Below are 25,698 nucleotides of genomic sequence, written 5' to 3'. Positions count from 1 at the left end.
GTTGCCTGGCATGCCATTAACCCATGAAAATGAAATGAAAATCGCTTATTGTCACGAGTAGGCTTCAATGAAGTTACTGTGAAAAGCCCCTAGTCGCCACATTCCGGCGCCTGTCCGGGGAGGCTGGTACGGGAATCGAACCGTGCTGCTGGCCTGCTTGGTCTGCTTTAAAAGCCAGCGATTTAGCCTGGTGAGCTAAACCAGCCATCTATGGGAGAGCACCAGCCGATGGCTTAGGGGGAAGCATCACATGTGAGGAAGAGTGGCCATGATGGATCATAACATGTGTAGTTCGGAGGATAACAAATACCTCCACTCCAGCGAATGCTTCCTCCTGTGGAATACATCAGGTGTACTTTTCGTTCTTCTTTAACAAGATGTGGAGGGGTTCAACAGAGTGGCTAAATTTGCAATAAATTTCCCGTTGTAATTTACGAAGTCTAAAAATGACCTTAGTTCAATGGTAGTCCTTGGTGTTGGGGCCCCTTTTATGGTCTGAGCCTTCATATCCACAGGGTGTAGGCCATCTTTGTCCACCATAAGTATGTCACAGCTTTCACTCGAAAAATGCATTTGCCACTTTTCACGTGGGTGCCAACCTTTATTACATAGAATTTACAGTGCAGAAGGAGGCCATTCAGCCCATCGAGTCTGCACCAGCTCTTGGAAAGAGCACCCTACCCCTACCAAGGTCAACACCTCCACCCTATCCCCTGCAATCAGTAACCCCACCCAAAACTAAGAGCAATTTTGGACACTAAGGGCAATTTATCATGGCCAATCCACCTAACCTGCACATCTTTGGACGGTGGGAGGAAACCGGAGCACCCGGAGGAAACCCACGCACACACGGGGAGGATGTGCAGACTCCGCACAGACAGTGACCCAAGCCGGAATCGAACCTTCAGGGACCCTGGAGCTGTGAAGCAATTGTGCTATCCACAATGCTACCATGCTGAACCTGGGAGAATAGTCTGAGGATGGCCTCTAAATTATCTCTTTGCTCCTTTTCGGTGGTCCCTGTAATGAGCACATCGCCCAAATACGCCAGCACCTTGAGTCGTCCATGAAGTATGCCTTCCATCACCGTTTGAAAGATTGCAGGAGTGAAGAGAACCCAGAATGGGAGGCTAGTATATTTGAAAAGCCCCCTGTGGGTGTTTATAGTCACATACCTCCTAGATGCAGAGTGTAGTTCCAATTGCAGATATGCTTGGCTCATATCAAGTTTTGTAAAGAAGCATCCTCCAGCCAGTTTTGCATATAGGTCATCTATGCAAAACATAGGGTAACGGTCCAGGTGGGATGCCTTGTTCGCAGTTAGTTTGTAGTCCCCACAGAGGCGAACAGACTTGTCCAACTTTATTACTGGTACTACGAGAGCGACCCATTCCGCAAATCGCACTGGGTGTATGATGCCCAGGTCTTCCAGGCACTATAATTCAACATCTACCTTAGCGAGTATGGTGTAAGGAATCGCCCGTGCTCTAAAGTGTCTGGGCTGAACTTCTCGGTCTGTGTCGATGGGTGCCTTGGCTCCCTTATCTTGCCCAGGCCCTCCTGGAATACCTCTGGATATTGGCATCGTGGGCAGCACGGTAGCATGGTGGTTAGCATAAATGCTTCACAGCTCCAGGGTCCCAGGTTCGGTTCCCGGCTGGGTCACTGTCTGTGCGGAGTCTGCACGTCCTCCCCGTGTGTGCGTGGGTTTCCTCCGGGTGCTCCGGTTTCCTCCCACAGTCCAAAGATGTGCGGGTTAGGTGGAATGGCCATGCTAAATTGCCCGTAGTGTCCTAAAAAGTAAGGTTAAGGGGGGGGTTGTTGGGTTACGGGTATAGGGTGGATACGTGGGTTTGAGTAGGGTGATCATGGCTCGGCACAACATTGAGGGCCGAAGGGCCTGTTCTGTGCTGTACTGTTCTATGTTCTATGTTCTAATTGTTCCGGGACCTGTTTGTGGCCAACAAACAAGAGGAAGAATAGCTGCGTGGCCTCATACTAGAGGTTTCCAGTGCCCACCTGGAAATCTGCTGCCAATCTTAGGTGGAAGCCATCTTAGCAGTTGTTAGGAGGTACTCGGAGTCTCCTGTATGAGGTCTATTAAAGGAGACCGAATCTCCAGATGGAGTTCTATCTGATATTGATGAGGAAAGCGGCAGGGAAACTGTCCAGGACCAGGGCTACATTCTACGAACAAGGAGAAAAGGCCAGGATGCTGCTTGCGCACCAGTTGAGTTGACAGGCAGCAGAGAGGGAAATTAGGCAGATAAAGGACTCTGGAGGAAGGGTGGTCATTGACCCAAGGAAGGTGCACGGTGCGTTCAAGTTCTTCTATCAGAGGCGATACAGATTGGAACCTCCGCAAAGAGACTCGGGTATGAAGCAGTTTCCAGACAGCTTAAACTTCCCGGTGGTGAAGGAGGAGAAAATGCAAGGGTTGGGAACCCACTTGGGCTGGACAAGATGATGGGAGGCATTAAGATGATGCAACCTGGATGGGACCAGTGGAATTGGCAAAGGTTTGCCATGATATCGAGGTCACTGCTGGTTTAAATGTCCAACAACTCAATGTAAAAGGGGGAGCTGCCACCCACATTAACACAGGCCACGATTTCACTGATTCGTAAGAATGATAAAGATCCAGAGGACTCTGGGTCCTATCAACCAGTTTTGCTTCTCAATGGTAATATGAAGTTGTTGGCCAAGGTTTTAATGATCTGCCTAGAAGATCAGATACCAGGGATGATAGCGCAGGATCAGGCAGGGTTTGTAAAGGGGCGGCGGTTATTGGCAAATATCAGGAGATTGTTAAATGTGGTTATGACGCTCCCGTCAGGCTGGAGGTAATGATATCTATGGACGGTGAAAAGGCTTTCAAGCGGTTGAGTGGGAGTATCTTTTCAAAACTTGGGGCGGTTTGGTCTTGGGCCAGGGTTTGTTGGCTGGATTAGACTGTTTTATAGCGCCATCACAGCTAGTGTGAGTGCAAACAATATCAGTTTGGGTTAGTTTAACTTACAGCGCGGAACAGGGGTGTTACATTGTCCCCGATGCTCTTCGCACTGGCAATTGAGCCACTGGTAATGGAATGGATAGGAATTGAGAGTTGAAGGGTGGAGGCATAACTAGGGCTGTAGATAGAGCTTTAAACTAAATAGTGGGCTGGTGGGTTCACACACACTAATCCTCACTTTTACCCATTACTGCACCAGCTACATATAATACAATGTGTATTAAAAATGTCTTCATCCATCACACAGGAAAATCCATATCGAAATGTTCAGAACTTTTCCTTTTTGTAATTCCATTGGATTATTGTTAAAGCTAAAAAATAAATAGATTTATTATCTTAATTTTAGTTATAGTTTGAACATCACAGTACTAAATTAATGCACAATAACCGGTCCAGAGTCTGGAATTTCTTTTAATTTGCAAATACCCTGTGATTCATCTGGTGGTCAATTACCTGGGAAATCACGGTCTTCGTTGTTGTTGTTATTGTTGTTGTTGTTGTTGTTATTGTTGTTGTTGTTATTGTTGTTGTTGTTGTTGTTATTGTTGTTGCTGTTGTCTTTTACTGAAATTACAATAAATTATTATGACCACCAAAGATATTATCACATTCAGCTCAAAACAAAACCATTTGTAATCTACTTTTCTTCATTCACCCAGCTGATATGGGTCCCACTAGCTAGGCCAGCATTTATTGTCCATCTCTAACTGCCCTTGAACTGAATGACTTGCTCGGCCATTTCAGAGGGCAGCTAAGAGTGGAGCTGTGGGTTTCAAGTCACATATACAAAGAACAAAGAAAATTACAGCACAGGAACAGGCCCTTCGGCCCTCCCAGCCTGCACCAATCCAGACCCTATATCTAAACCTGTCGCCTATTTTCCAAGGATCTACTTCCTTCCGTTCCTTGCCCGTTCATATATCTGTCTAGATGCATCTTAAATGATGCTATTGTACCCACCTCTACCACCTCCGCTGGCAAAGCGTTCGTCACTCACCACCCTCTGTGTAAAAAACTTTCCACGCAAGTCTCCCTTAAACTTTCCCCCTCTCACCTTGAAATCGTGACCCCTTGTAATTGACACCCCCACTCTTGGAAAAAGCTTGTTGCTATCCACCCTGTCCATACCTCTCATAATTTAGCAGACCTCAATCAGGTCCCCCCTCAACCTCCGTCTTTCCAACGAAAACAATCCTAATCTATTCAACCTTTCTTCATAGCTAGCACCCTCCATACCAGGCAATATCCTGGTGAACCTCCTCTGCACCCTCTCCAAAGCATCCACATAATTCTGGTAATGTGGCGACCAGAACTGCACGCAGTATTCCAAATGTGGCCTAACCAAAGTCCTATACAACTGTAACATGACCTGCCGACTCTAGTACTCAATACCCCGTCTGATGAAGGCAAGGATGCTGTATGCCTTCTTGACAACTACATTGACCTGCGTTGCCACTTTCAGGGTACAATGGACCTGAGCTCCCAGATCTCTCTGTACATCAATTTTCCCCAGGACTCTTCCATTGACCCTATAGTCCGCTCTTGAATTGGATCTTCCTAAATGCATCACCTAGCATATGCCTGGATTGAACTCCATATGCCATTTCTCTGCCCAACTCTCCAATCTATCTATATTTTGCTGTATTCTCTGACAGTCCCCCTTGCTATCTGCAACTCCACCAATCTTAGTATCATCTGCAAACTTGCTAATCAGACCACCGATGCATTCGTCCAGATCATTTATGTATATCACAAATAATGGTGGTCCGAGCACGGATCCCTGTGGAACATCACTAGTCACCCTTCACCATTTTGAGACACTCCCTTCCACCACTACTCTCTGTCTCCTGTTGCCCAGCCAGCTCTTTATCCATCTAGCTAGTACACCCTGAACCCCATGCGGCTTCACTTTTTCCATCAACCTACCATGGGAAACTTTATCAAACGCCTTACTGAAGTCCATGTATATGACATCTACAGCCCTTCCCTCATCAATTAACTTTGTCACTTCCTCAAAGAATTCTATTAGGTTTGTAAGACATGACCTTCCCTGCACAAAACCATGCTGCCTGTCACTGATAAGTCTATTTTCTTCCAAATGTGAATAGATCATATCCCTCAGTATCCTCTCCAACAGTTTGTCGACCACTGACATCAACCACACAGTTCTATAATTCCCTCGATTATCCCCACTACACTTCTTAAACAAAGGGACAACATTAGCAATTCTCCAGTTCTCCGGGACCTCACCCGTGCTCAAGGATGCTGCAAAGATATCTGTTAAAGCCCCAGCTATTTCGTCCCTCGCTTCCCTCGGTAACCTGGGATAGATCCCATCCGGACCTGGGGACTTGTCCACCTTAATGCCTTTTAGAATACCCAAAACTTCCCCCTTCCTTATGCCAACTTGACCTAGAGTATTTAATCATCCATCCCTAACCTCAACATCCGTCATGTCCCTCTCCTTGGTGAATACCGATGCAAAGTACTCATTAAGAATCTCACCCATTTCCTCTGACTCCATGTATAAATTCCCTCTTTTGTCTTTGGGTGGGCCAATCCTTTCTCTAGTTACCCTCTTGCTCCTTATGTACGAATAAAAGGCTTTGGGATTTTCCTTAACCCTGTTAATCAAAGATATTTCATGACCCCTTTTAGCCCTCTTTATTGCGCATTTGATATAGGCGAGATCAGGTAAGGACGGTAGATTTCCTTTCCTAAAGGACATTAGTGAACCAGTTGGATTTTTTTCTGACAATCGTTTCATGGTTATCATTAGAATTTTAATTCCAGATTTTTATTGAATTCAAATTTCACCATCTGCAATGGAGGAATTACAAATCTGGGTCCCCATCACCCCATCTCCCTAGGTCTCTGGATTACTAGTCCAGTGAAAATCTCCCTCTGCCATTGCCTTCCCGATTTACTGCGTACATCAGCCTTTGATCACTAGTAGCTCTCTCACCGCTGAGTCAGAAGGTGTGTTCCAACTCCAGTAATACAGGTTGACTTCAGTAAGAAGCCTTACAACACCAGGTTAAAGTCCAACAGGTCTGTTTCGAATCACTAGCTTTCAGAGCACTGCTCCTTCCTCAGGTGAATGAAGAGGTGGGTTCTAGAAACATATGTATGGACAAAGTCAATGATGCAAGACGATACTTTGAATGCGAGTCTTGCAGGTAATTAAGTCTACAGGTCCAGACCGAGCAACTGGAGAGAGCGATAATCACAGGTTAAAGAGGTGTGAATTGTCTCAAACCAGGATGATTTCGCAAGCCCAGGCCAGATGGTGGGGTGTGACTGCAATGCGACATGAATCCAAGGTCCGGGTTGAGGCCATACTCATGCGTGCGGAACTTGGCTATAAGTTTCTGCTCGGCGATTCTGCGTTGGCACACATCCTGAAGGCCGCCTTGGAGAACGCTTACCCGAAGATCAGAGGCTGAATGCCTCGACTGCTGAAGTGTTCCCCGACTGGAAGGGAACATTCCTGCCTGGCAACTGTTGCGCGATGTCCATTCATTCGTTGTCGCAGACTTTGCATGGTCTCGCCAATGTACCACGCTTCGGGACATCCTTTCCTGCAGCGTATGAGGTAGACAACGTTGGCTGAGTCGCATGAGTATGTACCCATGTACCTGGCGGGTGGTGTTCTCACGTGTAATGGTGGTACCCATATCGATGATCTGGCACGTCTTGCAGAGATTGCCATGACGGTTGTGTGGTGTTGTGGTCTCTGTTCTGAAGGCTGAGTAGTTTGCTGCAAACAATTGTTTGTTTGAGGTTGCGTGATTGTTTGAAGGCAAGTAGTGGGGGTGTGGGGATGACCTTGGCAAGATGTTCATCTTCATCGATGACGTGTTGAAGTCTGCGAAGAAGATGTCGTAGTTTTTCCGCTCCAGGGAAGTAATGGAGGACGAAGGGTACTCTGTCGGTTGTGACCCGTGTTTATCTTCTGAGGAGGTCGGTGCGGTTTTTTGCTGTGGCACGTTGGAACTATCGATTGATGAACTGGGCGTCATATCCCGTTCGTATGAGGGCATCTTTCAGTGTCTGTAGATGTCTGTTACGTTCCTCCTCATCTGAGCAGATCCTGTGTGTATGGAGGGCTTGTCCATCGAGGATGGCTTCTTTAATGTGTTTGGGGTGGAAGCTGGAGAAGTGGAGCATCGTGAGGTTATCCATGGGCTTGCGGTAAAGCGAAGTGTGGAAGTGACCGTCCTTGATGGCGATGAGTGTGTCCAAGAATGCAACCAATTCTGGAGAGTGGTCCATGGTGAGTCTGATGGTGGGATGGAACTTATTGATGTCATTATGTGGTCGTTTCAGTAATTCTTCACCGTGGGTCCAAAGGAAAAAAATGTCATCAATGTATCTGGTGTATAACGTCGGTTGAAGGTCCTGGGTGAGGTCTTGTTCTGACTTGTGCATGAAGATGTTGGCATATTGAGGTGTGAATTTGGTCCCATGGCTGTTCCGTGTGTCTGGATGAAGAACTTGTTGTCGAAAGTGAAGACGTTGAATCATGGTCTTACATGTGATTGGAATTTAGTTGGTTAAGTGGCGGGGGGTAGGGGCGGGGGGGGGGCGGGGTGAGGGAGTGAAGGTAACAACTTACGAGTTGAGCAGTGCGGGTTAGTTGAGATGGAGCAGAGGGGGGCTTTCCAATATCGGTTTCAATGATTTTTGTTTTTTAATGTCGCATGGGAATCATCCAGCTAGCAGGAATGCTGATTAACGGAACTGGGAGAGAAAGCTATGATTGGCTATGGGAGGGGGGAGGGGGGGGGGGGGTTTCTGGTTCTTAGTTTGGATGGGGGTAATATTGGGATGTTGGGTATTTCTTTCGGAGAGGTGGGGGTGGGAAGGAAGAAATGGGCTACAGGCGTTAAAGGTCTTTTTATGGAGTCATCGTGCGGAGGGAGGAGGCAAACACCTTGAGGGGACCTGAGGATTGAACGGGCCGAACAAAAGGTCCCACATGTTCGCCCACTTTAAAAGTTTGAAGGCAGAATGGTGTTTATGCAGGAAACTCAACTTAAGATCAAAAACCAAATGAGGTTCAGGAAGGGATGGGTGGAACAAGTGTTCCACTCGGGGTAGGACTTGAAGATGAGATAGGCGGCAGTCTTCATTAGCAAAAGGGTGGGGTTTTCAGCGAGGAACATAATGGGAGATCCATGGCGTAGGTACATGATGGTAAGTGGTATATTGGAAGGTACACCCGTGGTTTTGGTGAATGTTTATGCCCCCAATTGGGATGAAGCTGACTTTGTGAAGAAGCTGTTGGCTAAGATCCCGGATGTGGAACATAGGAACATAGATAATTAGGAGCAGGAGTAGGCATTCAATCAGATCATGGCTGATCTCTTTCAGGTCTCAAAATCACCTCCACGCCTGTTCCCCATATCCCTTTAACCCATTTTTTAAATGAGAAATATATCTATCTCCTTCTTGAAACCAGTTAATGATTCAGATTCCACCGCAATATGGAACAGCGAGTTCCACAAATTCACCACCCTCTGCGAGAAAAAGTTCCTCCTCGTCTCAGGTCTAAATTACCGCCTCTCAACCTGTGACCTCTCGTTCTAGATTGCCCCACAAGGTGGAACATTTGGTCTACGTTTACTTTATCAATCCCTTTTAGTATTTTATATACCTCGATCAGATCCCTCTCATTCTTCTAAACTCCAGCGAGTATAAATCCAAACTGTTCAATCTCTCCTCATACGTCAACCCTTTTATCTCCGGAATCAATCTGGTGAAACTCCTCTGAACTGCCTCCAATGCCACCACATCCTTCCTCAAATAAGGAGATCAAAACTGGACACAATACTCCAGATGTGGTCTCACCCACACCCTATACAATTGCAACAACACTTCTCTACTTTTATACTCCAGTCCTTTTGCAATAAACGCTAACATTCAATTTGCCTTTTTAATCACATGCTGTACCTGCATACCGACTTTCTACAATTCATGAAGTCACCCAGATCCATCTGCCCAGACATATTTTCAATCTGCTCTCCATTTAGATAATAATTTGCTTTTATATTATTTCAATTAAAATGGATAACCTCACATTTAGACACATGGATACACATTAGTTGATCACGGGTGGAGATTTTGATATGGTGCTTGACCCTGTGCTGAACCGGTTGTGTTCCAGATCTCGGAAAGTGTCCAGGATAGCGAACAAATGTGGTGCGTGGCAGTCTGTGCACCCGACAGCGAAAGACATTGTTTTCTCACATGTACATCTGGTGTACTCTGAATCGATTTTCAAATTATTGATAAGTTGTTGATGTGGGGTTGTAGGTTCGGAATATTTGGTGATTGTTGTATCAGATCGCACACCACATATTTTGGATATGTGTGTGGAGAGGAGGGTATCTCAACATCCACAGTGGAGGTCAGATGTAGGCTGCGCTGGCGGAAGAGGGAGCTCCTACAGTGAGATCAACAAAAGTGCGGTGACCTCACCTTCCATACGTAGTCAGTGGAGCGCTAATTTCGATTAAGGCTCATAAATACAAAATAGAAAGGATGGAAAGGCTGAGGCTGGTGGAAGCCATCTTAGCAGTTGTTAGGAGGTACTCGGAGTCTCCTCGATCTGTAAAGATTTAATTACCTGCAAATGCTCACATTCTAAGCATTGTCCGGCATCTTTGAATTTGTCTATATGTATGTTTCTGGAACATACCTCTTCATTCACCGGAGGAAGGAGCAGTGCTCCGAAAGCTAGTGTTTGAAAAAAACCTGTTGGACTTTAACCTGGTGTTGTAAGACTTCTTACTGTGCCCACCCCAGTCCAACGCCGGTATCTCTACATCGAGATCTATTAAAGGAGAAAGAAACTCCAGATGGAGTTCTCTCTGATATCGATGAGGAAAGCGGCAGGGAAACTGTCCAGGACCAGGGGTACATTCTGCGAATACGTAGAAAAGGCCAGGATGCTGCTTGCGCACCAGTTGAGTTGACAGGCAGCAGAGAGGGAAATTAGGCAGATAAAGGACTCTGGAGGAAGGCTGGTCATTGACCCAAGTAAGGTGAACGGAGCGTTCAAGTTGTTCTATCAGGGGCGATACAAATTGGAACCTCCAGGAAGAGACTCGGGTATGAAGCAGTTTCCAGACAGCTTAAACCTCCCAATGATGAAGGAGGAGAAAATGCAAGGGTTGGGAACCCTTGGGCTGGACAAAGTGATGGGCTGGTTTAGCTCACTGGGCTAAATCGCTGGCTTTTAAAGCAGACCAAGCAGGCCAGCAGCACGGTTCGATTCCCGTAACAGCCTCCCCGAACAGGCACCAGAATGTGGCGACTAGGGGCTTTTCACAGTAACTTCTTTGAAGCCTACTCGTGACAATAAGAGATTTTCATTTTCATTTCATTTCATTAGGATGATGAAACCTGGATGGGACCAGTGGAATTGGCAACGGTTTCCCACGATATCGGGGCCACTCCTGTTTTAAATGTTCAACAACTCAATGTAAAAGGGGGAGCTGCCACCCACATTAACACAGGCCACGATTTCACTGATTCGTAAGAACGATAAAGATCCGGAGAACTCTGGGTCCTATCAACCAGTTTTGCTTCTCAATGGGGATATGAAGTTCTTGGCCAAGGTTTTAATGATCTGCCTAGAAGATCAGATACCAGGGATGATAGCGCAGGATCAGGCAGGGTTTGTAAAGGGGCGGCGGTTATTGGCAAATATCAGGAGATTGTTAAATGTGGTTATGACGCTCCCGTCAGGCTGGAGGTAATGATATCTATGGACGGTGAAAAGACTTTCAAGCGGTTGAGTGGGAGTATCTTTTCAAAACTTGGGGCGGTTAGGTCTTGGGCCAGGGTTTGTTGGCTGGATTAGACTGTTTTATAGCGCCATCACAGCTAGTGTGAGTGCAAACAATATCAGTTTGGCTTAGTTTAGCTTACAGTGAGGAACGGGGGTGTTACATTGTCCCCGATGCTCTTCGCACTGGCAATTGAGCCACTGGTAATGGTGCTTAGGGCATCAACAGAGTGGATAGGAATTGAGAGTTGAAGGGTGTAGGCATAACTAGATATAGATAGAGCTTTAAACTAAATCGTGGGCTGGTGGGTTCAGTTGTCTGCAGAATTAGAAAATCAAAGTTAAAAGAGAAGGTAGAAGTGCAGGCTAATGATGAGTTAAAGGAGCCGAGGACTCAGGAGAGGTTAGTAAAGTTTCCAGACCACGGAAAAGAATAGAGAGTATAGAAGGTGGCAGGAATCCAACTTCAGGCAGAGCAAATAAAGTGACATATATGAGAAGTAATAATAGGAAACAAAGAAATGGCAGAAGAACTGAATAGTTACTTTGCATCAGTCTTCACGGTGGAAGACACCAGTGGGATGCCAGAGCACCAGGAGAATCAGGAGGTAGAGGTGAGTATAATGGCCATAACTAAGGAGAAGGTTCTGGGGAAACAGAAAGCTCCGAAGGTGGATAAATCATCTGGACTGGATGGACTGCACCCCAGGGTTCTAAAAGAGATAGCTGAGGAAATTGTGGAGGCATTGGTGATAATCTTTCAGGAATCACTGGAGGCAGGGAAAGTCCCAGGGGACTGGAAAATGGCTAATGTAACACCACTGTTTCAGAAGGGAGGGAGGCAGAAGACAGGAAATTATAGGCTGGATAGCCTGACTTCGGTCATTTTTAAGATTTTACAGCCCAATATTAAAGGTGAGATTCCGAAGTACTTGAAAGTGAATGATAAAATAAGACTGAGTCAGCACAGCTTCGTCAAGGGAAGTTCATGTCTGACAAACCTGTTGGAGTTCTTTGAGGAGGTAACAAGGAAGTTAGACAAAGGAGAACCTGTGGACGTGATCTATTTAAATTTCCAGAAGGCCTTTGACAAGGTGTCGTATAGGAGATTGTTAAATAAGTTAAGGGCCCATGGAGTTAAGGGTAAGATACTGGCATGGATAGAGGATTGGCTGACTGGCAGAATGCAGAGAGTGGGATAAAGGGGTATTTTTTAGGATAGCAGCCGGTGACAAGTGGTGTTGGTGTTGGGACTACAACTTTTCACAATATACATTAATGATCTGGAAGAAGGAACTGAAGGCACTGTTGCTAAGTTTGCAGATGATACAAAGGTATGCAGAGGGACAGGTACTATTGCGAAACCAGGGGGCTGCAGAATGACTTGGACAAGCTAGGAGAGTGGGCAATGAAGTGGCAGATGGAATACAATGTGGGAAAGGAGATCAGGATTATACAAGGAGTTAAAGAAATGTTTCTTATACCAGGCTGGCAATGCCAAGGTGCCCAGGTTCTTGGGGGAGTACCAGGGTACCACCCTGCTCTGCCCCTGACTACCCAGGGTTCTCTAATGGCCTGAGAGATCCCCCGAGGTGCCATCATGCCTGGTCCATGTTTCTGGACTGTACCCGGTCGAGGTCTCGCAGGCGCAGACGTTGACTCCTGGGAGCCGGGTGACAGCAGCATCCGGGTATTTAAATGAGTCGAATGATTAATTTGAAAATCCAGTCGATCCGGGTGGACCGAGTTGGGTTGTTCGTGATCAGCCCGGCACAGTATCCGATTTGGGGCTCTCGCGGGATTCACCTGTTCAGCCTGGCTCCTCATCAGGCACAACGCAGTGGCTGAATCATGCCCAGTAACTTACTTTTACGATGCTTCAATTATCCCTTCTGAAGCCAGAGTGCCTCCCTGTCTTTTAAACCAGGATTTTTTTTTACATTACTGCAGCAGTCACACACACTAATCCTCACTTTTACCCATTACTGCACCAGCTACATATAATACAATGTGTATCAAAACTGTCTTCATCCATCACACAGGAAAATCCATATCGAAATGTTCAGAACTTTTCCTTATTGTAATTCCATTGGATTATTATTAAAGCTAACAAATAAATAGATTTATTATCTTAATTTTAGTTATAGTTTGAACATCACAGTACTAAATTAATGCACAATAACCGGTCCAGAGTCTGGAATTTCTTTTAATTTGCAAAAAGCAAACTTGGTAATTTGGTGCAGTGAGGTAAATCAGCAAAGGTAAGTGGAAAATCTGAAAAAAAAATCTAATTCTGCTGTTTTTCAGTTAAAAGTGCAGTGTGGAGCTGAGTGTCTGATTGGTTGAAGCTGCCCCCACCCTAATTGCTGAGAGGCAGTTATCTGTCAATCACCTGAGGCCTGTTTAGGGGCACATTGTATTCTTCTCTTTGAAGTTAAGGTATTTTTTGAGTCATCGGTTAGCTGAAGTCTGTATAAAAGACAGGCAGACAGCGCACACAGTAAGCTAGCACTTTTCCAGGAGACACATCCAGAGTGAGACTCATCCAGAGTGGGGATTGAAACTTGGTAATTTGGTGCAGTGAGGTAATTCGGTGCAGAGTGTGAGGAGGTGCTTTTTAACCCCTGTAAGTGACTGGTAAGTAGTCTCTCTTTTTCTTTTCATTGTCTAATTTATTTATTTTTATTTTGAAATTCTAGTTGTTTAAGTTTACCGAGGGTTTAAGACATGGCAGGAGATCCCAGACCCGTGTCATGCTCCTCGTGTGCGATGTGGGAGCTCAGGGACAAGTCCACTGTCCCTGGCTCCTTCACGTGCAAGAAGTGTGTTCAGTTGCAGCTCTTGTTAGACCGCTTGACGGCTCTGGAGCTGCGGATGGACTCACTTTGGAGCATCCGCGATGCTGAGGAGGTCATGGATAGCACGTTTAGCGAGTTGGTCACACCGCAGGTGAAGGTTACTGAGGGAGATAGAAAATGGGTGACCAAAAGAAAGAGCAAGAGTAGGAAGGCAGTGCAGGTGTCCCCTGCGGTCATCTCCCTGCAAAACAGATATACCGCTTTGGATACTGTTGAGGGAGATGGCTCACCGGGGGAAGGCAGCAGCAGCCAGGTTCATGGCACCGTGGCTGGCTCTGCTGCACAGCAGGGCAGGAAGAAAAATGGCAGGGCTATAGTGATAGGGGACTCGATCGTAAGGGGAATAGACAGGCGGTTCTGTGGGCGCAATCGAGACTCCAGGATGGTATGTTGCCTCCCTGGTGCAAGGGTCAAGGATGTCTCGGAGCGGCTGCAGGACATTCTGGGGGGGGAGGGTGAACAGCCAGCTGTCGTGGTGCACATAGGCACCAACGATATAGGTAAAAAACGGGATGAGGTCCTACAAGCGGAATTCAGGGAGTTAGGAGTTAAACTAAAAAGTAGGACCTCAAAGGTAGTAATCTCAGGATTGCTACCAGTTCCACGAGCTAGTCAGAGTAGGAATGTCAGGATAGATAGGATGAATGCGTGGCTCGAGAGATGGTGCAAGAGGGAGGGATTCAAATTCCTGGGGCATTGGGACCGGTTCTGGGGGAGGTGGGACCAGTACAAACCGGGCGGTCTGCACCTGGGCAGGACTGGAACCGATGTCCTAGGGGGGGTGTTTTCTAGAGCTGTTGGGGAGGGTTTAAACTAATGTGGCAGGTGGATGGGAACCGATGCAGGAAGTTAGAAGGTAGTAAAACAGGGACAGAAGCAAAAGGAAGTAAGGGGAAAAGTGCAAGGCAGAGAAGACATAGTCAGAAATCTAAAAGGGCGACAGTACAAGGTACAGTGACTGAGGGGAGCTCAGTGAATAGGCCCAGTAATAACAAAAGGAATAAAACTGGAGATGTTAAGATTCAAAACAGAGGTAAAAAAACCAACATAAGTGTACTTTACCTGAATGCTCGTAGTATTCGGAATAAAGTAAATGAGTTGATGGCACAAATCATCGTAAATGACTATGATTTAGTGTCCATTACTGAAACATGGTTAAAGGATGGTCACGACTGGGAGTTAAATATCCGAGGGTATCAAACTATTCGGAAGGACAGAGTGGATGGTAAGGGAGGTGGTGTTGCTCTGTTGTTTAAGGATGACATCCGGGCAATAGTAAGGGATGACATCGGTGCTATGGAGGATAAGGTTGAATCCATTTGGGTGGAAATCAGGAATAGTAAGGCAAAAAAGTCACTGATAGGAGTAGTCTATCGGCCACCAAATAGTAACGAAATGGTGGGGCAGGCAATAAACAAAGAAATAACTGATGTATGTAGAAATGGTACAGCAGTTATCATGGGGGATTTTAATCTACATGTCGATTGGTTTAACCAGGTCGGTCAAGGCAACCTTGAGGAGGAGTTTATAGAATGTATCCGCGATAGTTTCCTAGAACAGTATGTAATGGAACCTACGAGGGAACAAGCGGTCCTAGATCTTGTCCTGTGTAATGAGACAGGATTGATTCATGATCTCATAGTTAGGGATCCTCTCGGAAGGAGCGATCACAATATGGTGGAATTTAAAATACAGATGGAGGGTGAGAAAGTAAAATCAAATACTAGTGTTTTGTGTTTAAACAAAGGAGATTACAAGGGGATGAGAGAAGAACTAGCTAAGGTAGACTGGGAGCGAAGACTTTATGGTGGAACAGTTGAGGAACAGTGGAGAACCTTCCAAGCGATTTTTCACAGTGCTCAGCAAAGGTTTATACCAACAAAAATGAAGGACGGAAGAAAGAGGGAAAATCGACCGTGGATATCTAAGGAAATAAGGGAGAGTATCAAATTGAAGGAAAAAGCATATAAAGTGGCAAAGATTGCTGGGAGATTAGTGGACTGGGAAATCTTTAGGGGGCAACAGAAAGCTCCTAAAAAAGCTATAAAGAAGAGTAAGATAGAGTATGAGAGTAAACTTGCTCAGAATATAAAAACAGACAGTAAAAGTTTTTACAAATATATAAGACAAAAAAAAGTGGCTAAGAAAAATATTGGTCCTTTAGAGGATGAGAAGGGAGTTTTAATAATGGGACATGAGGAAATGGCTGAGGAACTGAACAGGTTTTTTGGGTCGGTCTTCACAGTGGAAGACACAAATAACATGCCAGCGACTTATAGAAATGAGGCTATGACAGGTGAGGACCTTGAGAGGATTGTTATCACTAAGGAGAGAGTGATGGGCAAGCTAATGGGGCTAAAGGTAGACAAGTCTCCTGGCCCTGATGGAATGCATCCCAGAGTGCTAAAAGAGATGGCTAGGGAAATTGCAGATGCACTAGTGATAATTTACCGAAATTCACTAGACTCTGGGTGGTCCCGGTGGATTGGAAATTAGCAAACGTGACGCCACTGTTTAAAAAAGGAGGTAGGCAGAAAGCAGGAAATTATAGGCCAGTGAGCTTAACTTCGGTAGTAGGGAAGATGCTGGAATCTATCATCAAGGAAGAAATTGCGAGGCATCTGGATAGAAATTGTCCCATTGGGCAGACGCAGCATGGGTTCATAAAGGGCAGGTCATGCCTAACTAATTTAGTGGAATTTTTTGAGGACATTACCAGTGCAGTAGATAACGGGGAGCCGATGGATGTGGTATATCTGGATTTCCAGAAAGCCTTTGACAAGGTGCCACACAAAAGGTTGCTGCATAAGATAAAGATGCATGGCATTAAGGGTAAAGTAGTAGCATGGATAGAGGATTGGTTAATTAATAGAAACCAAAGAGTTGGGATAAATGGGTGTTTCTCTGGTTGGCAATCAGTAGCTAGTGGTGTCCCTCAGAGATCCGTGTTGGGCCCACAATTGTTCACAATTTACATAGATGATTTGGAGTTGGGGACCAAGGGCAATGTGTCCAAGTTTGCGGATGACACTAAGATGAGTGGTAAAGCGAAAAGTGCAGAGGATACTGGAAGTCTGCAGAGGGATTTGGATAGGTTAAGTGAATGGGCTCGGGTCTGGCAGATGGAATACAATGTTGACAAATGTGAGGTTATCCATTTTGGTAGGAATAACAGCAAACGGGATTATTATTTAAACGATAAAATATTAAAGCATGCCGCTGTTCAGAGAGACTTGGGTGTGATAGTGCATTGGTCACAGAAGGTTGGTTTACATGTGCAACAGGTGATTAAGAAGGCAAATGGAATTTTGTCCTTCATTGCTAGAGGGATGGAGTTTAAGACTAGGGAGGTTATGTTGCAATTGTATAAGGTGTTAGTGCGGCCACACCTGGAGTATTGTGTTCAGTTTTGGTCTCCTTACTTGAGAAAGGATGTACTGGCGCTGGAGGGTGTGCAGAGGAGATTCACTAGGTTAATCCCAGAGCTGAAGGGATTGGATTATGAGGAGAGGTTGAGTAGACTGGGACTGTACTCGTTGGAATTTAGAAGGATGAGGGGGGATCTTATAGAAACATTTAAAATTATGAAGGGAATAGATAGGATAGATGCGGGCAGGTTGTTTCCACTGGTGGGTGACAGCAGAACTAGGGGACATAGCCTCAAAATAAGGGGAAGTAGATTTAGGACTGAGTTTAGGAGGAACTTCTTCACCCAAAGGGTTGTGAATCTATGGAATTCCTTGCCCAGTGAAGCAGTTGAGGCTCCTTCATTACATGTTTTTAAGGTAAAGATAGATAGGGCCCGATTCTCCGCCCCCCACGACGGGTCGGAGAATAGCGGGAGGGCCTTCCCGACATTTTTCCCGCCCTCCCGCTATTCTCTCCCCCCCCCCACCCCCCCCCCCCCCCGCCCAACTCCCGACACGAATCGCTGCCGCCGTTTTTTTACGGCCGGCAGCGATTCACAGCTGTTCGATGGGCCGAAGTCCCAGCCCTTTACGCTGTTTTTACGAACGGCAAACACACCTGGTCTGGCCGTTCATAAAAACGGCGGGAACAACTCGCTTTTTATAACCATGGCACCGATTGGCACGGCAGTACCACGGCCGTGCCAAGGGTGCCATGGGCCCGCGATCGGTGCCCACCGATCGCGGGCAGCGGGCCCGATGCCCGCGCACTATTTGTCCTTCCGCCGCACCGCAGTATCCATTCGTGGGGCGGCTGAGGGGCATCCCGGCCCGCGCATGCGCGGGTTTCGCGCAAATACGCGATGACGTCATCCGCGCATGCGCGGGTTGGAGTCTTCCAATCCGCGCATGCGCGGCTGACGTCATATGACGCGTCAGCCGGCGCTAACTCCGGCAAGCGGGCTTAAGGAAATTCGTTAAGCCCGTGATGCCGGAGCTTGCGGCGTCGGGATGCTAGCCCCGACCGGGGACCAGAATCGGTTCCCGGTCGGGAAGGGGCGCGCTGGCGTCAAACCCGCCCGGGTTTGACGCCAGCCTTACGATTTCTCCCGTTTTGGGAGAATCGCGCCCATAGTTTTTTGAAGAATAAAGGGATTAAGGGTTATGGTGTTCGGGCCGGAAAGTGGAGCTGAGTCCACAAAAGATCAGCCATGATCTAATTGAATGGCGGAGCAGGCTCGAGGGGCCAGATGGCCTACTCCTCCTCCTAGTTCTTATGTTCTTATGTATCATCTGGTGGTCAATTACCTGGGAAATCACGGTCTTCGTTGTTGTTGTTGTTATTGTTGTTGTTGTTATTGTTGTTGTTGTTATTGTTGTTGTTGTTGTTATTGTTGTTGCTGTTGTCTTTTACTGAAATTACAATAAATTATTATGACCACCAAAGATATTATCACATTCAGCTCAAAACAAAACCATTTGTAATCTACTTTTCTTCATTCACCCAGCGGATATGGGTCCCACTAGCTAGGCCAGCATTTATTGTCCATCTCTAATTGCCCTTGAACTGAATGGCTTGCTCGGCCATTTCAGAGGGCAGCTAAGAGTGGAGCTGTGGGTTTCAAGTCACATATACAAAGAACAAAGAAAATTACAGCACAGGAACAGGCCCTTCGGCCCTCCCAGCCTGCACCAATCCAGACCCTATATCTAAACCTGTCGCCTATTTTCCAAGGATCTACTTCCTTCTGTTGCTTGCCCGTTCATATATCTGTCTAGATGCATCTTAAATGATGCTATTGTACCCACCTCTACCACCTCCGCTGGCAAAGCGTTCGTCACTCACCACCCTCTGTGTAAAAAACTTTCCACGCAAATCTTAAACTTTCCCCCTCTCACCTTGAAATCGTGACCCCTTGTAATTGACACCCCCACTCTTGGAAAAAGCTTGTTGCTATCCACCCTGTCCATACCTCTCATAATTTTGCAGACCTCAATCAGGTCCCCCCTCAACCTCCGTCTTTCCAACGAAAACAATCCTAATCTATTCAACCTTTCTTCATAGCTAGCACCCTCCATACCAGGCAATATCCTGGTGAACCTCCTCTGCACCCTCTCCAAAGCATCCACATAATTCTGGTAATGTGGCGACCAGAACTGCACGCAGTATTCCAAATGTGGCCTAACCAAAGTCCTATACAACTGTAACATGACCTGCCGACTCTAGTGCTCAATACCCTGTCTGATGAAGGCAAGGATGCTGTATGCCTTCTTGACAACTACATTGACCTGCGTTGCCACTTTCAGGGTACAATGGACCTGAGCTCCCAGATCTCTCTGTACATCAATTTTCCCCAGGACTCTTCCATTGACCCTATAGTCCGCTCTTGAATTGGATCTTCCTAAATGCATCACCTAGCATATGCCTGGATTGAACTCCATATGCCATTTCTCTGCCCAACTCTCCAATCTATCTATATTTTGCTGTATTCTCCCTCTCTAGGACAGTCCCCCTCGCTATCTGCAACTCCACCAATCTTAGTATCATCTGCAAACTTGCTAATCAGACCACCGATACCTTCGTCCAGATCATTTATGTATATCACAAACAACAGTGGTCCGAGCACGGATCCCTGTGGAACACCACTAGTCACCCTTCTCCATTTTGAGACACTCCCTTCCACCACTACTCTCTGTTTCCTGTTGCCCAGCCAGCTCTTTATCCATCTAGCTAGTACACCCTGAACCCCATGCGACTTCACTTTTTCCATCAACTTACCATGGGAAACTTTATCAAACGCCTTACTGAAGTCCATGTATATGACATCTACAGCCCTTCCCTCATCAATTAACTTTGTCACTTCCTCAAAGAATTCTATTAGGTTTGTAAGACATGACCTTCCCTGCAATAAACCATGCTGACTATTACTGAGAAGTCTATTTTCTTCCAAATGTGAATAGATCCTATCCCTCAGTATATTCTCCAACAGTTTGTCTACCACTGGCATCAAGCTCACAGGTCTATAATTCCCTGGATTATCCCTGCTACCTTTCTTAAACAAAGGGACAACATTAGCAATTCTCCAGTCCTCCGGGACCTCACCCGTGCTCAAGGATGCTGCAAAGATATCTGTTAAGGCCCCAGCTATTTCGTCCCTCGCTTCCCTCAGAAACCTGGGATAGATCCCATCCGGACCTGGGGATTTGTCCACCTTAATGCCTTTTAGAATACCCAACACTTCCCCCTTCCTTATGCTGACTTGACCTAGAGTACTTAAACATCCATCCCTAGCCTCAACATCCGTCATGTCCCTCTCCTTGGTGAATACCGATGCAAAGTACTCATTAAGAATTTCACCCATTTCCTCTGACTCCATGTATAAATTCCCTCTTTTGTCTTTGAGTGAGCCAATCCTTTCTCTAGTTACCCTCTTGCTCCTTATGTACGAATAAAAGGCTTTGGGATTTTCCTTAACCCTGTTAGCCAAAGATATTTCATGACCCCTTTTAGCCCTCTTTATTGCGCATTTGATATAGGCGAGATCAGGTAAGGACGGTAGATTTCCTTTCCTAAAGGACATTAGTGAACCAGTTGGATTTTTTTCTGACAATCGTTTCATGGTTATCATTAGAATTTTAATTCCAGATTTTTATTGAATTCAAATTTCACCATCTGCAATAGAGGAATTACAAATCTGGGTCCCCATCACCCCATCACCCTAGGTCTCTGGATTACTAGTCCAGTGAAAATCTCCCTCTGCCATTGCCTTCCCGGTTTACTGCGTACATCAGCCTTTGATCACTAGTAGCTCTCTCACTGCTGAGTCAGAAGGTGTGTTCCAACTCCAGTAATACAGGTTGACTTCAGTAAGAAGCCTTACAACACCAGGTTAAAGTCCAACAGGTCTGTTTCGAATCACTAGCTTTCAGAGCACTGCTCCTTCCTCAGGTGAATGAAGAGGTGGGTTCTAGAAAAATATGTATGGACAAAGTCAATGATGCAAGACGATACTTTGAATGCGAGTCTTGCAGGTAATTAAGTCTTTACAGGTCCAGTCCGAGCAACTGGAGAGAGCGATAATCACAGGTTAAAGAGGTGTGAATTGTCTCAAACCAGGATGATTTTGCAAGCCCAGGCCAGATGGTGGGGTGTGACTGCAATGCGACATGAATCCAAGGTCCCGTTTGAGGCCATACTCATGCGTGCGGAACTTGGCTATAAGTTTCTGCTCGGCGATTCTGCGTTGGCGCACATCCTGAAGGCCGCCTTGGAGAACGCTTACCCGAAGATCAGAGGCTGAATGCCTCGACTGCTGAAGTGTTCCCCGACTGGAAGGGAACATTCCTGCCTGACAATTGTTGTGCGATGTCCATTCATTCGTTGTCGTAGTGTCTGCATGGTCTCGCCAAAGTACCACGCTTCGGGACATCCTATCCTGCAGCATACCAGGTGGACAACGTTGGCTGAGTCGCATGAGTATGTACCACGTACCTGGTGGGTGGTATTCTCACGTATAATGGTGGTACCCATGTCGATGATCTGGCACGTCTTGCAGAGATTGCCATGACGGTTGTGTGGTTTTGTGGTCTCTGTTCTGAAGGCTGAGTAGTTTGCTGCAAACAATTGTTTGTTTGAGGTTGCGCGGTTGTTTGAAGGCAAGTAGTGGGGGTGTGGGGATGACCTTGGCAAGATGTTCATCTTCATTGATGACGTGTTGAAGGCTGCGAAGAAGATGTCGTAGTTTCTCCGCTCCAGGGAAGTAATGGACGATGAAGGGTACTCTGTCGGTTGTGACCCGTGTTTATCTTCTGAGGAGGACGGTGCGGTTTTTTGCTGTGGCGCGTTGGAACTATCGATTGATGAGTCGGGCGTCATATCCCGTTCGTATGAGGGCATCTTTCAGTGTCTGTAGATGTCGGTTACGTTCCTCCTCATCTGAGCAGATCCTGTGTGTATGGAGGGCTTGTCCATCGAGGATGGCTTCTTTAATGTGTTTGGGGTGGAAGCTGGAGAAGTGGAGCATTGTGAGCTTATCCATGGGCTTGCGGTAAAGCGAAGTGTGGAAGTGACCGTCCTTGATGACGATGAGTGTGTCCAAGAATGCAACCAATTCTGGAGAGTGGTCCATGGTGAGTCTGATGGTGGGATGGAACTTATTGATGTCATCATGTAGTCGTTTCAGTAATTATTCACCGTGGGTCCAAAGGAAAAAAAATGTCATCAATGTATCTGGTGTATAACGTCGGTTGAAGGTCCTGGGTGAGGTCTTGTTCTGACTTGTGCATGAAGATGTTGGCATATTGAGGTGCGAATTTGGTCCCCATGGCTGTTCCATGTGTCTGGATGAAGAATTTGTTGCCGAAAGTGAAGACGTTGAATCATGGTCTTACATGTGATTGGAATTTAGTTGGATAAGCGGCGGGGCGGGTGGGGGGTGTGTGGGGAGTGAAGGTAATAGCGTACGTGTTGAGCAGTGCGGGTTAGTTGATATGGATTAAAGAGGGGCTTTCCAATATCGGTTTCAATGATTTTTGGTTTTTTTTATAAATATTTTAGTGGGTTTTTTTGAACAATGTATAATTACCGTTATGTACACAGAATAAGAAACACATATATATATACACACATTTAGAGGAGAAGGGCACACCCCAACATAAAAAAAAATACAATAACATATGAAATGGAATAACTGGTGGGGTATTGTGCACCAGCTCGACAGCGACATCTCTGTACATCTGGCAAAATTACCCACCCCACATAAGTAGGTGACTGCCTGCGGGGGGGCGGGGACTGGGGGGCCAAGCACACCTTTGGGTGCCGGGGAGAAAATCACAGTGTGCGATATTTGGCTGTGTTGTGTGCTGCTGTCGCCCGCCCTTCCCTGACGGGTCTCGCTGCCATCCCACTCTTGCCCCCGCTTCTGCCGCTCCAGCCTCCCCGGACAGGCGCCGGAATGTGGCGACTAGGGGCTTTTCACAGTAACTTCATTGAAGCCTACTCGTGACAATAAGCGATTTTCATTTCGTTTTTCATTTAATTTCCTCCCGTCCTCCATCTCCAGTTTCCTCGTTCCCCGCTCCTGGAGATGTCATGCACGTTTTGGCATCCCGTGTCCTCCCTCCAGCTCCCGCATCCCTGCCCCCCCCCCACCCCCCCCGCACCCCCCACCTCCCCCACCCCCCACCACGGTTCGCCTCCCTCTCCCCAGGTTTAGCTGTCTTCCCCCCTCCCCACGCCCCCCACCCGTGGTTCGCCCCACCCTCCTCAGGTTTAGCCGTTCCCCCCCCCCCCCCCCCCCCCCTCCCAGTCTATCTCTCCCCTCTATGCCCCGGCTACCTTCCCCCGACTCCCGCCCATTTTCCCCTGATTCTTGGCCACGCAGCTATTCTTCCTCTTGTTTGTTGGCCACAAACAGGTCCCGGAACAATTAGAACATAGAACATAGAACAGTACAGCACAGAACAGGCCCTTCGGCCCTCAATGTTGTGCCGAGCCACGATCACCCTACTCAAACCCACGTATCCACCCTATACCCGTAACCCAACAACCCCCCCTTAACCTTACTTTTATTAGGATACTACGGGCAATTTAGCATGGCCAATCCACCTAACCCGCACATCTTTGGACTGTGGGAGGAAACCGGAGCACCCGGAGGAAACCCACGCACACAGGGGGAGGATGTGCAGACAGTGACCCAGCCGGGAATCGAACCTGGAACCCTGGAGCTGTGAAGCATTTATACTAACCACCATGCTACCCTGCAGCCATTGCATGAATGGGTCCCACATTCTGTGGAAGCCGTCGTCTGACCCTCGGATGGCGAATTTGATTTTCTCCATTTGGAGAGATTCCGCGAGGTCGATTTTTGTTTTTTAATGTCGCATGGGAATCATCCAGCTAGCAGGAATGCTGATTAACGGAACTGGGAGAGAAAGCTATGATTGGCTATGGCGGGGGGGGGTTCCTGGTTCTTAGTTTGGATGGGAGTAATATTGGGATGTTGGGGGGGGGGGGTTCCTGGTTCTTAGTTTGGATGGGAGTAATATTGGGATGTTGGATATTTCTTTCGGAGAGGTAGGAGTGGGAAGGAAGAAATGGGCTACAGGCGTTAAAGGTCTTTTCATGGAGTCATTGTGCGGAGGGAGGAGGCAAACACCTTGAGGGAAACTGAGGATTGAACGGGCCGAACAAAAGGTCCCACATGTTCGCCCACTTTAAAAGTTTGAAGGCAGAATGGTGTTTATGCAGGAAACTCAACTTAAGATCAAAAACCAAATGAGGTTCAGGAAGGGATGGGTGGAACAAGTGTTCCACTCGGGGTTGGATTTGAAGATGAGATAGGCGGCAGTGTTCATTAGCAAAAGGGTGGGGTTTTCAGCGAGGAACATAATGGGAGATCCATGGCGTAGGTACATGATGGTAAGTGGTATATTGGAAGGTACACCCGTGGTTTTGGTGAATGTTTATAACCCCAATTGGGATGAAGCTGACTTTGTGAAGAAGCTGTTGGCTAAGATCCCGGATGTGGAACATAGGAACATAGATAATTAGGAGCAGGAGTAGGCATTCAATCAGATCATGGCTGATCTCTTTCAGGTCTCAAAATCACCTCCACGCCTGTTCCCCATATCCCTTTAACCCATTTTTTAAATGAGAAATATATCTATCTCCTTCTTGAAACCAGTTAATGATTCAGATTCCACCGCAATATGGAACAGCGAGTTCCACAAATTCACCACCCTCTGCGAGAAAAAGTTCCTCCTCGTCTCAGGTCTAAATTACCGCCTCTCAACCTGTGACCTCTCGTTCTAGATTGCCCCACAAGGTGGAACATTTGGTCTACGTTTACTTTATCAATCCCTTTTAGTATTTTATATACCTCGATCAGATCCCTCTCATTCTTCTAAACTCCAGCGAGTATAAATCCAAACTGTTCAATCTCTCCTCATACGTCAACCCTTTTATCTCCGGAATCAATCTGGTGAAACTCCTCTGAACTGCCTCCAATGCCACTACATCCTTCCTCAAATAAGGAGACCAAAACTGGACACAATATTCCAGATGTGGTCTCACCCACACCCTATACAATTGCAACAACACTTCTCTACTTTTATACTCCAGTCCTTTTGCAATAAACGCTAACATTCAATTTGCCTTTTTAATCACATGCTGTACCTGCATACCGACTTTCTACAATTCATGAATAAAGTCACCCAGATCCATCTGCCAAGACATATTTTCAATCTGCTCTCCATTTAGATAATAATTTGCTTTTATATTATTTCAATTAAAATGGATAACCTCACATTTAGACACATGGATACACATTAGTTGATCACGGGTGGAGATTTTGATATGGTGCTTGACCCTGTGCTGAACCGGTTGTGTTCCAGATCTCGGAAAGTGTCCAGGATAGCGAACAAATGTGGTGCGTGGCAGTCTGTGCACCCGACAGCGAAAGACATTGTTTTCTCACATGTACATCTGGTGTACTCTGAATCGATTTTCAAATTATAGATAAGTTGTTGATGTGGGGTTGTAGGTTCGGAATATTTGGTGATTGTTGTATCAGATCGCACACCACATATTTTGGATATGTGTGTGGAGAGGAGGGTATCTCAACA

At 46.5% G+C, this 25,698-nt stretch overlaps 1 protein-coding gene across 1 annotated transcript in view; it reads right to left on the bottom strand.

The window, feature by feature from the left end:
• The window catches only part of LOC119974367 (integrin alpha-E-like), a 406,093-nt gene that overhangs the window by 274,081 nt on the left and 106,314 nt on the right, over positions 1 to 25,698 (bottom strand). Inside the window, 2 exon segments of the mRNA XM_038813139.1 lie at positions 3,467 to 3,577; positions 18,382 to 18,486. Coding sequence (XP_038669067.1) covers positions 3,467 to 3,577; positions 18,382 to 18,486 — 216 coding nt within the window.

This window comes from Scyliorhinus canicula, chromosome 12 (assembly GCF_902713615.1).
Source record: "Scyliorhinus canicula chromosome 12, sScyCan1.1, whole genome shotgun sequence".
NCBI lineage: Eukaryota > Metazoa > Chordata > Chondrichthyes > Carcharhiniformes > Scyliorhinidae > Scyliorhinus > Scyliorhinus canicula.
Note: the sequence above shows the minus strand (reverse complement) of the source record. Positions and strands in the feature narration are given on the sequence as shown.